This window comes from Phoca vitulina, unplaced genomic scaffold (genome assembly GCF_004348235.1).
Source record: "Phoca vitulina isolate PV1807 unplaced genomic scaffold, GSC_HSeal_1.0 scaffold9, whole genome shotgun sequence".
NCBI classification, from domain to species: Eukaryota; Metazoa; Chordata; class Mammalia; order Carnivora; family Phocidae; genus Phoca; species Phoca vitulina.
The window spans coordinates 29,806,153-29,823,495 of NW_022589712.1; the positions used below are offsets into that span (position 1 = coordinate 29,806,153).

General features: G+C 40.5%; 1 protein-coding gene across 1 annotated transcript in view; it reads left to right on the forward strand.

Moving 5' to 3' along the window:
• The window catches only part of SGK1 (serum/glucocorticoid regulated kinase 1), a 108,991-nt gene that overhangs the window by 30,721 nt on the left and 60,927 nt on the right, over nucleotides 1-17,343 (forward strand). The window contains exon 2 of the mRNA XM_032407840.1: nucleotides 12,169-12,384. Within this exon, the coding sequence (XP_032263731.1) occupies nucleotides 12,169-12,384 (216 nt within the window). The remainder of the gene's footprint in view (nucleotides 1-12,168; nucleotides 12,385-17,343) is intronic.

The following is a 17,343-nucleotide window of genomic DNA, read 5'->3' on the forward strand; positions in this document are numbered from 1 at the left end:
TAAAATGCCATCTATGAAGCCCTCCCCACAAAGCTGAGGGTTTTCTCTTTCCTTTTGGGGTTTAATGAGGACGATAGTAATGCAATGCATTAAGTGCATATTTCTGGATTATACATTACATTTCCTTTTTTTTTCTTTTTTTCCCCCAAGATTTTATTTATTTATTGGAGAGAGAGAGAGAGCACAAGCAGGGGGAGCAGCAGAGGGAGAGGGAGAAGCAGGCTCTCTGCGCAGCAGGGAGCCCAATGCGGGGCTCAATCCCAGGACCCTGGGATCATGACCTGAGCCAAAGGCAGCCTACTGAGCCATTCAGGCACCCCTCCATTTTTTTTTTTTCTTTAACAAGTTAGCTCACGCTGCTCAGTATTGATATCCATCAACAGATGACACCGTTTCAAGGGGGTGGGATCACTGGGGACAATGTTGCTGGGATTTTTCTTTGATTCTGACCCTTTAGCTCTATCATTAGTCTTATTACTACTATTATTATTTACATGCCACAAAAATGCATCTGTCTTGAAAAATATCTTTTTTTTCCTTCTCCATTTACACAAACTCATATTCACAATGATTTTCCTCTCTCTCAGTTGTCCTGAGGTCACAGTAAGTTTCCGAGTTTTATCAATTTCCATAGGATCGTCAAACATCTGCAATTCATTCTCCACTTTTTCAGGACCTCACACAATTTTCGGACATAGTAGGTCCCTAGTAAATATCTATTTATTAGCTAGCTCTCTTCTTGTTTTCAGAGAACAATGGAATCTTACCATTTTCTTTATAAAACATGAAGTGAGAAAAAAATAGAATACCAAAATAGAAACCATTACCAAGACAGCATAAGCATCATTTAGAGGAAAACTGTTTTTGCATAAAAAAGAAACTGAGTGTGCCCTGAGCTTCTCTTATAAGGGGACTCAACAAAGGAACAGAAAGAGCAGGGAGTAATAATGAGTCCCCATTCTGGATGTTGTGAACCATCTCTCTTCTCATTTAGCACTTCAAATTTAATTAAGTAATGTACACAGTTCAAATAATGAGGCTTGATTCAGTCTTTATTATTGCAATTTAAATGGATTTTCTAGCAACTGCCCTTAAGACAGTAAGGTTATTTTTAAAACCTCATGGGTTTTTTCAGTTTCTCTAACGGAGGGAATACAAAGTTACAGTAGAAAGTGATAGGAATGCCAAGGAGGAAGAAAATGTCGTGGGTAAAGCAATGTTACTTGATCATTTGTTCATTCAACAAACCTGCTGAGTGCTGCACACCGTAGCATCAGGGGATCCACCTCACGTTAGCAGAACTCCAGTGAGTAAATAGCCTTGAACCTGTGACATGGTTAGAAAGGACTGCAAACTTTCCTGCTCCAGCCTGTATTTTACAGCTGAAGGCAGTGAAGTTCAGTGGTTTGGTAACTTCCTCAAGGTAGTCACAAAGCAAGAACTAGAATCCAATTCTCTTAATCTAATTCATCGTTTATTCCTATAGAAAATCATTTTTATATTTTAAATGTATTTCTGTTTGGTAAATTCTGGGGAAATCCAAATCACTTGTAGACTGACTGCTCAACCTCAGAATAACATGAAAACAATATTATACTTGCTGTTTAATAACCTTTCATGTGCCACACCTGACCCTACCCTTAACCATAAAAGTATGTTAAATTCATAATATACCCAGAGTATGAAGGAGTCTAAGAGCTCTATGAAATAATAAACCTCTAGATTAGATTGAGGGGGATGGAGTGGGGAGAATGGAAGAAAGGAAAGAGATGGTCTTTGAAGGACAACACCATAGAGTTCCAACAGGGATACAGAATGGTGCTTCCACTCTGTATTATATACGGGGATAACCCCCTCCCAGGGCACCCTCTTGGGTCTGCCCAGTGACCTCCTATTCATCCTACCTGAACCCAGACCTCTGAGCCCTGACTCTTTTCATGCTCCATTCAGCCTCCCCTGGCCCTTATCCAGGTCACCCAGAGCTTGAAAATAAAATTTAAAAATTTTAACAGACTTTTATAAGCCGCCGTTCTCTCTATCCCAAACCCATCCCCATCACAGTCTTATCCTGCTTGTCCCAATGATGAACTCACACTAGCTTTAACACTGTTTTACAACTGCTGATTCCCTGGTTGATTCTTATTTTTTATGTCCTGTGCCTTGAATAGTACCTGGCTTTAAACCAATCAACAAATATTTTTTCATCACTTACCATATGCTGGGAGCTGTGCTAAACTCTGGGGATGTAATAGTGAGCCTCTTTCCATGGGAGCTTCAACTCAGAGTGAAGACAGATAGGAAGTGCGGAGGGGATAGGCTAGGAAGAGGGAACACACAAAATAAACTTTGTGAATGTCCTATTAATGAATATAGGAGAGAAAATAATGTCTTGGTCGTTGTTAAACACACATTCTAATAGGGGAAAAAGATAAGTAAAGCAGAGTAAAAGTGTGTGTCTTCCCATTTAAACAAATAAATACCAAAATGGATCAAGAAGCAGTGAGAAGTCAGGCGATGGGAGAGTGTCCCAAGTATGTGACTCTTAGCAGGACTACCCAGATGGAGAAGGTGGGTCAGAGGAAAGAGTCTGTACACAATCAGACTTAGGAGAGCAGTCTTAAAGACAACCACAAATCAAACAATATGGAGGAAGGTCTGGATGCACGGAGGACACAATGGGAGATAATTCAGACCCTAGGGGACTTGGTATCCAAGGCCAAGGAATGTAGATTTTACCATTTAGACGTTCTTCCATTTGTGTGGCACTTATTAGTGGGTCATGAAATCAACTCAGTGGGTTGTAATCAATATTTTGAAGGACTAGACTAGAAGAGAAAATGTGAGTGCATTTCCTGCAAAAAGGGTAAATTTGGGGGTGGTACCAGTTGTCTCAGTTGCATATATCTCTATATTTATTATAAATGTATATGAGTACAGGGATTTCTTATGGTACATCAGTCTTGACCAAACAGGTTTGAAAGTCACTGCTGCTGGTGATGGGGAATCACTGAACAATTTAAAGCAGAGATGAGATCAACTTTTGCCTTTAGAAAGATGCTGTGGTTCCAGTAAGAACAGATTTAAGGGGCAAGGCCATTTAGGAGATGGCTTTCGGAATCCAGAAAAAGGATATAGACTTGAGAATTAATGATAGATAAATCTGATGATTCATCTCTCCTCTCCATTCGCACTGCTACTATTCTGGCTTGGCCTTCATCATTTCTTTTGTAACCAACTCCTGACTCATCTAGCTACTTGTGTTCTTGACCATCTTATATCCATCCCTCACACCAAATTGAAGACGCATTTGACAATCCCACTCTCCTGCTTACAACACTTCAGGGACCACTTATTGCTCCATGTCTCAATCTTTCTGACCAGCTTCAGTTCCTGCCTCTCCTCTTTGGGCTCATTTTCTACACATCCCATGTAGATCCTTGCCTCCATATTTTGGCTTCTGTCATCCTCTCTGCTGGAAATAGCTTTTCCATTTTAATTCACCTGGCTTCCTTGAGCTCAACCTTCAAGACTCAGTTTAACCTTACTTCCTCCAGACAGCTTTCCTTGATTTCTCCCAACTGGGCCAAATACCCACCCCACCCCCCCATCTTTTTCTCACATGGCATTTTGTATAAAGCTCTCTCATTACATGGAGCATATAGCAAATATTAACCAAATATTCACCCAGTGCCAGGGACTGGGCTTACTTGTATCATTTCATTTCATCGTCACAAAACCCTGACGAGGTAGGTATTATTGCCCTGGGAAGGTGCAGCAATAGTTGTGGTGTTTTCAGCCAACCAGTGTTGTTCTAAAGCTCATGCTTTCAATTGTTCGGTACATTATGCACTTACTACATTACGATAAACCACAAGCTCTTGGGTAAGTCTCTGAAATGCCGGCACCCTTGCTCAAAGATCATGCAAGCAACTGGGTTTCTTTGTGTCCCCACCACCCAGCAGAATGCCCAGCAGATAGCTGAGCTGGTGTTGAAACCTTTAAATGCTGCACGGTAGGCAAGCCAGGGAGGTCCTGAAAAGTGTCTGTTGGATCTGGCAATGAGGTTTATTGGCATCTTGTTGAAAACTTGTTTCAGTGGGGTGAGTCTCTTTGTCATGTTCTTCACTTTAGTCCCTGCAAATATTAGGTGGTCCATAAATATTGTTTACGGAATACACTGCAATGGGCTGAGGAGTAATGTGAGGTGGCTTTCTTCACAAAGTGTGGCTAAGAAGGAAAGGAGTTCAGGTGGTGGTGAGAGTTTCTGGAACAAGGAAGTCTGTGGGTAAAAAGGGGAGGTGTTCTGTGTTTAGTTTGCTAGGTTTTTTAGAGATGTTGTAAGAATGTGTTGAATGTGCTAAGAGACAGTGGCCAAGAGAGGGAGAGGTAAAAAAAATATTAGAAAAGGGGATTTCTTGGAGGAACCAGGAGGGGAAGTTTCCAGAGCTCTGGTGAATGAGCTGTGGACAGACAGCTGGTTCTTCCCCAGGGGTCAGCCTAGCATCACCGTATTCCAAGCCTCAATTTTCATTTGCAAGGGAAATAACACATACTGTCCCTTAGATTTATTATCTGAAATAACTTTTTCCTGCTTCTTCTTTTTTCTTCTTCTTCTTTTTCTTTTAATATTCTAAATCCAGGGAAGACCAATTCAAATCAAAAGGATCAGCCCCGTATCTTAAGGGACTGAGAAAAATGTTACTTCTATTTCAAAAGGAAGCTTTCTGTCACTGAATTCCTGAGGTTTTTCTATTTAAAACTTGATGGGGTAGGGTCTGGTGAGTGCCTCAACGGGGAGGAAGAGGAGGGGGTTTTATATTTGTGGAGCTGGAAGTATAGGGCAAAGGCCTTATTTGGTGTTGAATTCTCCGAGAACTTGCTGGGGTGGGTGGGGGGCCGGCTGGCAGCTGTATGAGAAGAGGGAGCCCTGGGTGCTGCCCACTTGAGCAGCGTCATGGAGAAGGACGGAACTATGTGTGTCTTCTCTTTCCTTCCTCTTCTCCCAGTCCCCCTGGCCACCCTCCCCCAGACTCGGCCTGGGGAAACACCAGGTTAGACACTGAGCATCTAGAACAGGATGTAAGTACATTGGTCAATGCTGAGAGAAGAGGACTGGGAAATCCCAAGGGCAAATGGCACAGGAGAATGGGGAATTCCAAAAGCCACTCAGTCTTCTCAGGGCGCCTGGCCTGGGGAGGTACTGCTGTGTGAGGGAAACAGTTACATAGAGCGTATTTATCACCTTGATGGAGGATGGTAGCAAAGCACGTTAAGAACTATAAATGAATACTGTTGTCAAAAATAATCAAGCAATTCCTATTTTTATTGTCTACTATTTGTAAGACCATATGCCAGCCTCTGGAGAATTAAAAAAAGCCTAAGAAGCTGTTCTCACCCTTATGGTCCAGTTGGAAAGATGACATAGGCATAATAACAACCAGTGAGCATAAAAGTTCCAAGGTTTGGGGCGCCTAGGTGGCTCACTCAGTTAAGCGTCTACCTTCTGCTCAGGTCATGGTCATGATCCTGGGGTCCTGGGATCGAGCCCTGCATCAGGCTCCCTGATCAGCAGGGAGTCTGCTTCTCCCTCTCCCTCTGCCCCCCCCCATTCTCTCTCCCTCTCTCTCCCCTGTTCTCTCTCTCTCTCAAATAAAATCTTAAAAAAAAAAAAGTTCTAAGGTTTCATGTAAACAAATAATAAACACTACAGATATTCAAAGGAAAGAAAACTGTGATGACCCATATAGCTCGGGTGAATAAATCAGATTACTACCACTGACCTTTTATTATGTCACTGTTATATATTTTTTTAAAGAAACCTATATATATATACTTTTTAAGATTTTATTTCTTTATTTGACAGAGAGAGATAGCGAGAGCAGGAACACAGCAGGGGGAGCGGGAGAGGGAGAAGCAGGCTTCCCGCCGAGCAGGGAGCCCGATGCGGGGCTCGATCCCAGGACCCTGGGATCATGACCTGAGCCCAAGACAGATGCTTAACGACTGAGCCACCCAGACACCCTCACTGTTATATTTTAAGAGCCAAGCTGTGAAGCCCCCTCAGGCACCAATATAAGAGGGATTTGCTTCCAGGAGTCTTCTCCTGACTTACATTAATGTCATAACCAGCCCACTGGCAGGCACCTTCTGGAAAAGAAGGAGGTGTGGAGGTCCCTTTTTATAACCAATTGAATTATCCAAATAATTCCCAATAGAAAACTCGATTGACTGTATCCAAATTGAAAGTAATTGTGGCATCATAGAAACAAAGTCAGTTTTCTCTGATAAAAACACACGCCCCTCCTGGAAATTGCAGAGTCGTGTCCAATGTCAAGGTCACTTGGATTTCAAGGAAAGCACAGCTCTTCACTCCCAGAAAAACAAAAGCAATGAGACAAGAATCATCGTGAGTTCACAAAGAAGTACTTGACCACCCTATAGGTTTTCTGCATCGGTTGATATCATAATCAGCTAAACCATTTTAAATTAAGAGTAATATCTGTTTACTATTACATAATAGGAAAAAAAACCACAAATGGAAAATCCCTAGAAGCTGGCTAATAATCTCTTTAATCACATCTGACAATTTTCTAGTCTGAGGGATTATTGCTTTGGGATACCTTTTTTTTTTTTTTTCCTTCAAATAAAGAAATTAATAAAACCAGGGCAGACCGGATTTAACAAAGAGATTGGATTAAGATCTTATGTAAACCCTGTTCGGTAAGAGTAGCTGTACGGTTAAATGGCAGGGCCTTACTCTTTCACCCCGATGTCTCGAGACAGAATTGCTTCGGAAAAAAAGTCGGAGGCAGTTGAAGGAATTCTGGCTTCGTTCAGGGTAAGGAGGACGTCTCACCCTGGCCTGTGTCTGTTGACAAGGCTCTCCCCCAACGGTTGCTGCGTGGCTCGGGACACAACCAGGGCCCAGGGGGCCGAGGAGCCTGCGCTGCGCCTCACATCCGGGCATTCACTCGTCTCACACACGCAGCTGCCGCCGCCTTCCCAGAGCCATTGTGACTGGTCTCTGAGGAGCTCCCAGAGCCCCTCACGGCAGCTACTCCCCCCGCCCCCACCCCGGCTGAGCCTGAGGGGACACAGTAGGCCAGTTGGAGCGCCACCCCCCTGAGGGGCAGAGGCAGTGGGGCTCCCCTCCGCGGTTTTGGAGGGCACCTTGCCCGCCGCCGAGGCCGGGGGGAGAGCCCCGCACGGTCACTCACCACCCAGCCACTCTGGAGATGGAGTGAACATCATAAGCCGAGTCCTTAATCGGGCCTGTGAAAACCACTTGGGAGGCTACAAAGCCAACACAATTCGTAAAGGAGTAGCCGGGAAGGCACATGGTGAAGTCAGAATAGGGACCCAGCCAAAGGAGATGAAGCATTTCAAGAGCTATAGCAGGTCGTGAATGACAGCAACAGTCCCACAAAACGGATCACTGCACCTATTTTTGTAACACCTTTCTCCCTGGTGCTTCTGGAAAAATGGAATATTTCTAAATTTCCCTCGCCAAATTCTCTGGAGAGAGAGAGAGAGAGAGAGAGAGAATATCATGTTCCCATGTCCCTAAGACTCAGAATGGGTTAATTTCTTGAAGGTTATTCGGAACCCTGGGGCTTTCTAAGGAAATAGCACCCCTACCCAAACCTCGCCCTCCTGGAATGTGTTAAGGCACAAAACACATACCTGCTCTTAGAAGACTTGAGTAAATCACATGTTTCAGTAAGTTTAAGTGAAATATAATAGATTCTAATAATCAAAGCCCCTTACCTTACAGAAATATGAGCTTAACCCCTAGCTCCAGGCAAGTCATTGGGTCTTTTCCCCCAAAAGACTTCAGGGGAAGACGGTTGTTTGTTTCCAGTCTCCATGTTTGCAGCTTGAATCTTTCCTCTGAAATTCAGACTTGATGGTCCAGGTGCCTATCTGATAGCTCACTTTGATGTCCTAAAGCCTTAGCACCTCGGAAGTCTTTACTGTAAAGCTGCCTGCCTTCTCAGGGAGGCCTTCCTTTCTCATAAAATTACAGTAGAGCCCTCCCACCTCAGTGATCCTGATCGATCCTCTCTGCTTCATTTACTACCTTACATACTATAATTCACTTATTCATTTTATGAAATAAATAATTTATGCCCTTAATAAATAAATTTATTCCCTTAGCCATAACTCAAACTCCGTAAGGGAAGGTTTCAAGAATGGCTAGGTTATGCCTGACATACAGTTGGTCGTCAATAATGAATGATGAACGAGGGGCGCCTGGTGACTCAGTCGGTTAAGCATCCAACTCAAGGTTTCAGCTCAGGTCATGATCTCAGGGTTGTGAGATTGAGCCCCGGGTCAGGCTCTGTGCTGAGCGCAGAGTCTGCTGGAGATGCTCTCTCTCCCTCTCCCTCTGCCCCTCCCCGCGCTGGTGTGGGCTCTCTCTCTTTCTCTCTCTTTAAATAAATGAAATCTTTAAAAGAAAAAAAAAAGAATGATGAATGAATGAATGAAAGTTAAAATGTTGAGAGCATTAGATTGTTTTTTGAAGAAGTTAGAAGATGAGGCTCCTGAGTGGCTCAGTCGGTTAAGCGTCTGTCTTTGGCTCGGGCCATGGTCTCAGGGTCCTGGGATCAAGTCCCACATCGGGCTCCCTGTCAGCGGGGAGTCTGTTTCTCCCTCTGCCCCTCCCCCTACTCCTTCTCTCTCTCTCTCTCGCTCTCTCTCAAATAAATAAAGTCTTAAAAAAAAAAGAAAAGAAAAAGAAGAGATCAAATCATTTTATTTCTACTTCATGGAATTCTAGTTCGTACTTAATTCTACCTGGTAGAATAACTTCAGGGGGGTGGCGCCTGGGTGACTCAGTTGGTTGAGCATCCAACTCTTGATTTCAGCTTGTGTCCTGGTCTCTTGGTTATGGGATGGAGCCCAGCATCGGGCATGGTGTTCGGCACAGGAGTCTGCTTGAGATTCTCTCCCTCCCTCTGCCTCTGCCCCTCCCCCTGCTCGTGCCCTCTCTCGCACTTTCTCTCTCTCCCTCAAAATAAATAAATAAAATCTTTAAAAAAAAAAAAAGAAATAACTTCAGGGGTCAAGTGGTGACCTTAAAGGTGTGAGGTCTATTTGACTAGGGTTTTATTTGACAGCCTTGTTTATTTGTTTGCTTGGGGTGTTTTTGTTTTGTTTTTAAATTTAATTGCACTCCCAGTTTGCCATAGTTCCTACCGCTCCCTATGTTCATACACTGGTCCTAGGGTTTTACACATTTCCTGTTCCTGACAGCCTCTGAAGACATTGAGTTTGACAGCTTCTACCCTGGTAGAAATTGGTTCAATGAATTGCTTAAACCATTAGGTATAGTTTTAACCACATAATAATTTACAGTGTGTCTTTGGGCAAATTACTAATATCTTTGGGTCTCTTCCAACTCTGAAATTCTATAAAGACATCTATTGGTTATTTGACAGCATATGCTCAAGGTCATCTGAACTATTTTGGGTAATTCTTAGCTGGGCATCAAATGAAATGATAATCCTGTATGTGATTCTTAGTCCCAGTGATTTCTAATATACAAACAGATCACTTAAGTTTATAGATCAATGTATACTTTGAATTGAGATATAATGTCTCTAAATTCTCATTCTTTGGTAAAACCAGTTTGTTTTTTCTATGAATCTAATGAAAACTTAGATTCAGTCACATGGACATTCTTCCATTATAAATTGAATAATTGTAAGACAGTATTGCATAAGATTTGCTCTAAATAACGTGGTCCATAAATTTAAGATTTACATTTCAATATACCAAGATTCTTAATCAGTCAGGCCATATAAATTCATTTGAAGATAAATCTTTTTAAAATTCCATTCGTAGAAACCCCAAAGTTAAATCTACTTGGCAAAAGAGACATTGAAAGTAAGCCAGAATAAAAGATTGAATTTAAAATACAAGGTTGGCAACTAATCAAGAATGGTCACCAGACTTCAAGCTCAAAACCTTCTGAATAAGAGTAATAAAAAACATTTTCCATCTCTAATGAAATTTAGTACTTTTTAGATTGATCAAAAACACATTTAGTCTTGGGGCGCCTGGGTGGCTCAGTCGTTGGGCATCTGCCTTCAGCTCAGGTCATGATCCCAGGGTCCTGGGATTGAGCCCCACGTCAGGCTCCCTGCTCCGTGGGAAGCCTGCTTCTCCCTCTCCCACTCCCCCTGCTTGTGTTCCCTCTCTCCCTGTGTCTCTCTCTGTCAAATAAATAAACAAATAAATCTTAAAAAAAAAAAACACATTTGGTCTTAACATCAGGAAAAGAGATTCTATTGTAGTCTCAAACTTTTAGAGTTTCATTTAGACTTTCATTAATGAATCAAATAAACACTTTGAATATACCTACTCATATGTTAATGGTACCCTGGAGTGCAAGAAATACTGAAGGATACCTCCCAAATATTAACATTTGGATGGTAAACTCAAAAAGATATTTTAAATGGCTACTGAAAAGAGTACCTATAAATAAAGCAATTAAAAGACACATATGTAACCAAAGAAAGAAATATGATGATTTTAACTGTTTGAGATTCTTATAAACTTTAAAAGAAATTATTCTTGGGGCGCCTGGGTGGCTCGGTCATTAAGCATCTGCCTTCGGCTCAGGTCATAATCCCAGGGTCCTGGGATGGGTCCTGGGATGGATGCATCTGGCTCCCTGCTCGGCGAGGAGCCTGCTTCTCCCTCTTCCACTCCCCCTGCTTGCGTTCCTGCTCTCACTATCTCTCACTCTGTCAAATAAATACATAAAATCTTTAAAAAAAAAAAATTTATTTTTTGAAAAATTACACTGTAAAAAGAAGGAAAACTAAAACACCTGTAATCAATGAATATAAGAATGAATATAACAGTTTTTATTTTGCCTGTTACTTTCTTGCTTTGTCTGTAGGTAGTACATATATTTTTACATTTGTAATTATAGTGATTGAACAATTCTGTATTTGGCTTTTTTTTTCATATAATTATGTTCTAAGCATTTTCCATATTGCCAGAGTCTTCATATTTATTATTAGTGATAGCATAACATTCCATCAAATTGCTCAAGTCTTCCTTTGCTATTGCAATTTTAGTTTCTTCTCAGTCTATCCTTAAAATATTTAATTGTAACATTACTATAATTCAGTACTGTCATTTTATTTCTTTGTTCTTTTGGTATGTGCTGATTTCACTGATTGGCTTAAATCCTCAGGAGTTTCGAAGATCATGGAGACACATATTAAATCAAGATACATTTCAAGCATTCAGTGACCACAAGTCTTATAGTGCTGTGATGCTTGTTAAAATTCCATTCTCGTAAAGGAATAGATTCTGGATTCAAGGTGACTTTACTCAATACCAGCACTGTGTTGGGAAAATTTGCTTCAGCTCTCTGTGCGTTTGTTTTCCCATCTGTAAAATGGGATTAGTAATACTAAAATTGTTCTGAGGATTAAACAAGACAATGGGTGTCAAATATTTACAACAATGCCTTTTATATTTAAGATGCTATAGAAATAATATCCCTTTTCATATTAGAAAAGCTTTATATATTCTCTGTGCCTTACAGGAATTCTACATGTAAACAAAACAAGTGGTGAATTTTTAAATTTTAAAAACAACTCTGAGATAATTTCTTAACCAGAAGCAACTTCTTTTATAATCAAGTTTTTGCAACAGTGAAATATATGTCAGTTCATTTAGCAGCAATTGGGTCCTAAGCTAGAAATCGTAGGTTAGTGTTTCCTCCAGTAAGAATAACTAGCAATTCGTCTAAGACATTTGTGAATCATTCTGTCAGCATAATCGTAATAGTACGAGTAAAAGTAAAATAGTCACCATCTACTGAACACTATGTGCCAGGCAAAACAATTGGGCATTTAAAAACACTGTAAAATCTTCATGACAACCTGGGAGGAAATATTATTATCCCAATCATTCCCAGACAGGGAGACAGACTTGGCGAGATGAAATGACCAGCCAAAACCCACACATGCCTAAAAAGCGATTGGTCCTAATTGACCCATTTGGATTGTATTAAGACTTGAAAGATGGAGAAGTCATGAGACTGAGTTCTCCCTTTATAAGTATCCATCCACCAAGTTTCCCACTGGAGTCCCATTAACCATCACAGGAGGTAAAATGTATTTTCTCCTTTGTATGTTGTAGGTACGAAGATGGATCAAGAGCCCAATGGTTAGTGTGGACAAGCATCAGAGTCCCAGCCTGAAGTACACAGGCCCCTCAGTCATGCACATCCCTCCAGGAGAGCCAGATTTTGAGTCTTCCTTGTGTCCAACGTGCCTGGGAGACCATGCTTTCCAAAGAGGTGTTCTCCCTCAGGAGAAAGAGTCATGTTCATGGGAAACTCAATCTGGGTGTGAAGTAAGTTCATTTTCCTCTGGATCCATTACCCTGAAAGGATTCTAGGCCTTTGTTTTTCTTGTATTCGTACCACAGTATGCCAAAAAAACCAAAACCAAAACCAAACATATTTAATACACATGTATAAAGCTTCTGAGGAAGATACAGAATGTGACATTTGCTAGCCCACTGTACTAAATTTGGGGGGCGGGGGGGAAGGGGAGAGGGAGAACCTCAAGCAGGCTCCATACCCAGCATGGAGCCTGATGTGGGGCTTGATTCCACAACCCTGAGATCATGACCTGAGCTGAAATCAAGAGTCAGATGCTCAACTGACTGAGCCACCCAGCCATCCCAGTACTAATTTTTCTTAATAGCCTTTATTAGAAAAATTTTAGCTTCACAGCAAAATTGAATGGAAGGTATAGAGATTTCCCATGTATTCCCTGCCCCCACACAAATATAGCCCCCTCCACTCTCAACACTCCTCACCAGAGTGGTGTATCTGTGCCAGCTGAGGAACCTATGTTGACATGTCATCACCCAAAGACCATAGTTGGTATTAGGGTTTGCTGTTGGTGTTAAGTTTGGACAAATTCATAATGACATGCATCCATTTTTAGAGTATCATATAGGGCAGTTTCACTGCCCTAAAAATCCTCTGTACTCTCCCTGTTCATCCCTCCCCTCTCCTATACCCTGGCAACCATTGACCTTTTCACTCTTCACAGTTTTGCCTTTTCCAGAGTTGGAATATAGTTGGAATCATACAGTATGCTGCACTGACTTTAATGCTGTTCCAAGACTGATACAACCATATTTTGGCCAACTAGAAATCCTTCATAAGTTGTTTGATCACACAGAGATCAATTCTTATATAACGCAAAAAATATATCATAACCGTCATCGACAGGTTTGTAGCCTTCACTGAAGTATTTATCTCAATCTGATTTGACCCACAAGAGAGCACTATATCAACCCATATTTCACTATTTTTCCCATATGTAGTACTCATATTATTTCCTGTATACTCAGATTTTTCACTAAGACTTAATTTATCCTACTCCGCCAAGAGTTTTGTTTATTGTTTTTCAATTTGGTTAATCCAAGGAAGCCAGATAACTGACTTATCTTGCAGGTTCTGAGATTTCAAAAATTTAAGATTGTATTTTTCACTTATAACTCAGTTAGGCTTATATTTATTTTGACTTTTTAAACCCTTAGATTAAATGCTTATGTTATTTTTATCATCTTATTAACATAAAACCACAAATTAGGAAGACAGTACATGTTATTACAAAGTACAATTAATTGCAAATCATCTACCAATACATTATTTTAGAACAGTGCATTATAAGATGATAAATGTTAATAACTCCTTCCGGCTTTTTGTTTTTCCTGAAGGAAATGTTTTCCAGAGATAAAGGAATCATTTTAGCTGCTAAAAATGCCTGACTCTGAGTTCAACTCTAGGATATGCGATGTCTCAGAATCTGTTTCCTGCCTACTTTCTAAGGCTACTGGAAAGATCAAATGAGATAACACATATAAACTATTTCATAACCTAGAAAGTGTCATGCAAATAGAAATCATTATTACTTAGCTTGCTGATTTACATAGTAGCTAAGCCTATGAATCTGTAACACTAAATTAGACCTCCATGACTAGGTTAGCACTTTGCTGATCTATGGACATTTGCCATGGCGCATTTGTTGTTTAGCTAGACATTGGCTCAACTCCAGGTTGACCATAGAAGGGAATAAATAGATTCTAAATGCAAGGATTGCCAAACTTTTTCTGCAAAGGGCCAGAGAGTAAATGTCTTAGGCTTTGCAGGCCATTCAGTCGCTGTCATTTCTGTTCAGCTCTGCCCTGTAGGGAAAGCAGCCATAGATAATATACAAATGAATGCGCCCAACTGTGTTCAAATAAAAGTTTTTATTTACAAAAACATGTGGCTGGTCCACCAGCCTTAGTTTGCAGACTTTTAGACTCTTAGAGTCGAAAAGAATTTGCCAACTCCTTAGAGTCTAAAGAACTATTCATAACTTAGAGGTAGAAAGAGGGCTCTAGAAATCCTACACAGAGCACAAAGGCCTAGTACTAAATGTTTACTTGAGGGCCTGGTATATGGCCCATTTGTTAGGAGCTAGGGATAGATTAATGAATAAATGGAATTCCATATAAGAGGAAACAATAAACAAAGAGCTGGAAGGAATTTAAGGCAACACTGTGATTCATCCTTTTACTTTATCTGGAATAATAGGTGAATCATTCTCCGATTTACAATGGATAAACTGACTCTGACTTTGCTGAGCTTTTTTCTTAAGGTCACCACAAATCAAGAAGACACTTGATATGTTAACCATTTAACAATGAACCTACATTTTGGGTTCCTATTGGGATTAAACCATGAGACAGTTCCTTGAGAAGGCACCTCTGCCCTTTCAGGAAGTGGCCTTGTGTGATAAGATGGAGAGGCTGTTAGATACACGGGCCTAGTAGCAAAGACTCTTAATTTTTTCCTCTGACAACTCCTGATGTGGATAATTTTAAGCAAGTCATTAATTCACCCTTCCCCTTCAGTGTTCCCTCCTATGAAAATTGAGATTATTCACGCTCGCCATCTGGTCTTTCCTGGGTTTTTTAGGTAATTTGAGGATGAGATGGGATTTTTTAAATATTTTGTACGTGTAAACTTACGTGCAAATAGTGTGCTGGAGTCAAGCAACCCACATTCTGATGCTTTGCCACAGTCAATATACAAACTCGAGCAAGTCACAAAACCTCTCAAACATATGATGAGCCTAACCCCGTTAACTCTAAAGCCCTTTTTAGTCTGAAATCCTACAGTTGGAATTTGATGATCTATAAATGAAAATAAACTCTGTACCTGGCATGAAAAGATAAAACATAGAAAATGAGGTAAGAATGTTTTAAATAAAATAAGAGAGCACATCGAATGCTAGTCCTTTAAGAATATGGGGGGGGGGGTGGGTTCTGACTTTAAAAATAGTACATTCTAGGGGCGCCTGGGTGGCTCAGTTGGTTAAGTGTCCGACTTTTGATTTTAGCTTAGGTCATGATCTCAGAGTTATGGGATCGAGCCATGTGGGGCTCCACACTGAGCGTGGAGCCTATTAAGATCCTCTCTCTCTGTGCCCCTCCCCCCCACTCATGCACGCACGCACTCTCTCTCCCAAAAAATAATAATAATTCAAAAAATAGTACATTCTAAATGCTACTTTTAATGTCCAAAACTTGGTAAGAGTTATATTGCAGCTAGTTTGTGCCAGGCTTTGCCAATAGTCTAGTTAGTGGCTTTTAAACATGTTTCTCCCATGGAAGAAACTAGGATATATGTATTGCCAATAAATCACCCAGAAGAATAACAATATTGTGATGTTACTAGTAGTGCTGTCTAAAATGGACTGTTTACACATTAAACAGACCTTTATGGAAATGGGATGGTAAGATGATAACACTGAGCTCTGCAAGCTATTACTGAGTAATACATGCTAGCGGAACTCAAGCTGTAGCATTTCAGTCCGAAATCAACTTTTGGGCCATAAAGAAATGGAAACCAAAGTAGCTTTTCAATGGGTGCATGCTGACTAAACATATTCACAGACTGTTCTGTACCATCTCTCTCACAGCCCCTTCAACATCAGATCAACTAAGCTGGAAGGAAAGGAAAAGACTGTTTTAGAATAGGGATAGGGAAGGAAATCTAGAATAAAGGAAAGCATAGGACTGTTCAAGAAGGCAGCCTAAGCATAAAATGTCCTCTCTCCTTCCTGCCTTAAATGACAGGAAAACACACACACATACGCACACATTTTAATTTATAATAGTGCTAGAGAACAAGGTATGCCATTGTATAAATGAGAGACAATTAAGAATCTCTGAAAAACAGAAGACAGGTAGGATTATGAAGTCCATGAGGAAACCACAGTCCAAAAGGGTCACATCAAATAACCACTCCAACAGATGGGAACACTACAAGCCTACGTATTCGGAAAGGACTCAGTAAGTTGGAAAATAAAGATGTTCTGGGCAAGGTCTAATAAAAGGAATGTAGTTTTAGCAATATAAATTTTAGACAAAATACAATCTAAGACAAAAAAATTTCAAAAAAACAAAGAGGAATATTTCACATTGATGAAAGATATCTGCCAAGAAGATAAAACATTCACAAACCTGGGGCACCTGAGTCGCTCAGTTAGTTAAATGTCTGACTCTTGATTTCGGCTCAGGTCATGATCTCAGGGTCATGATCTCAGGCTTGTGAGATTAAGCCCCACGTCAGGCTCTGTTCTTAATGGGGAGTCTGCTTGAGATTCTCTTTCTCCCTCTGCCCTCCCCCCCGCCCACATACATGCTCACTCTCTCTCTCTCTCTCTCTCAAATAATAAATAAATAAATCTTAAAAAAAAAATTCACAAACCTTTTTGTACTTAACTACACAACATGGAGATCTTTAAAACAACCACTAATAGAAATACAAAGAAAAATTAGTTGATTCGTGTCATGGAAATTTTTATCATACTTCTAGAGTCTTTCGAGAAGACTAAAAATATGTAAGGGTAGAGGATTTTAATAAAACAATTAACCAAATATGATTTATGTGGAAATTTGTATCTAATAAACAAAGAAAACATTATTTTAAGCATACATGGAACAATTGCATAAACTGACCAAGAATTAGATCATGAAGCATATCTCATCAAATTCCAAAAAGCAGAAATCACACAGGCCACACGAGCTGATTATAATTTGGTAAAATTAGAAACTAACAACAACACGAGAGCCAACTGCCATCCCCAGCCAATCCTTTCACCTAGAATCCACGAACACCCTACTATTAACTCTGGGTTTACTTAGAAAACGAAAAAAGGAAATTAAAATCGTTTAAGTGCTTATTCCACCACCAAGAAAATGCAAAATGAAACAATGAGATTGTATTTCCTTTTAATCCAT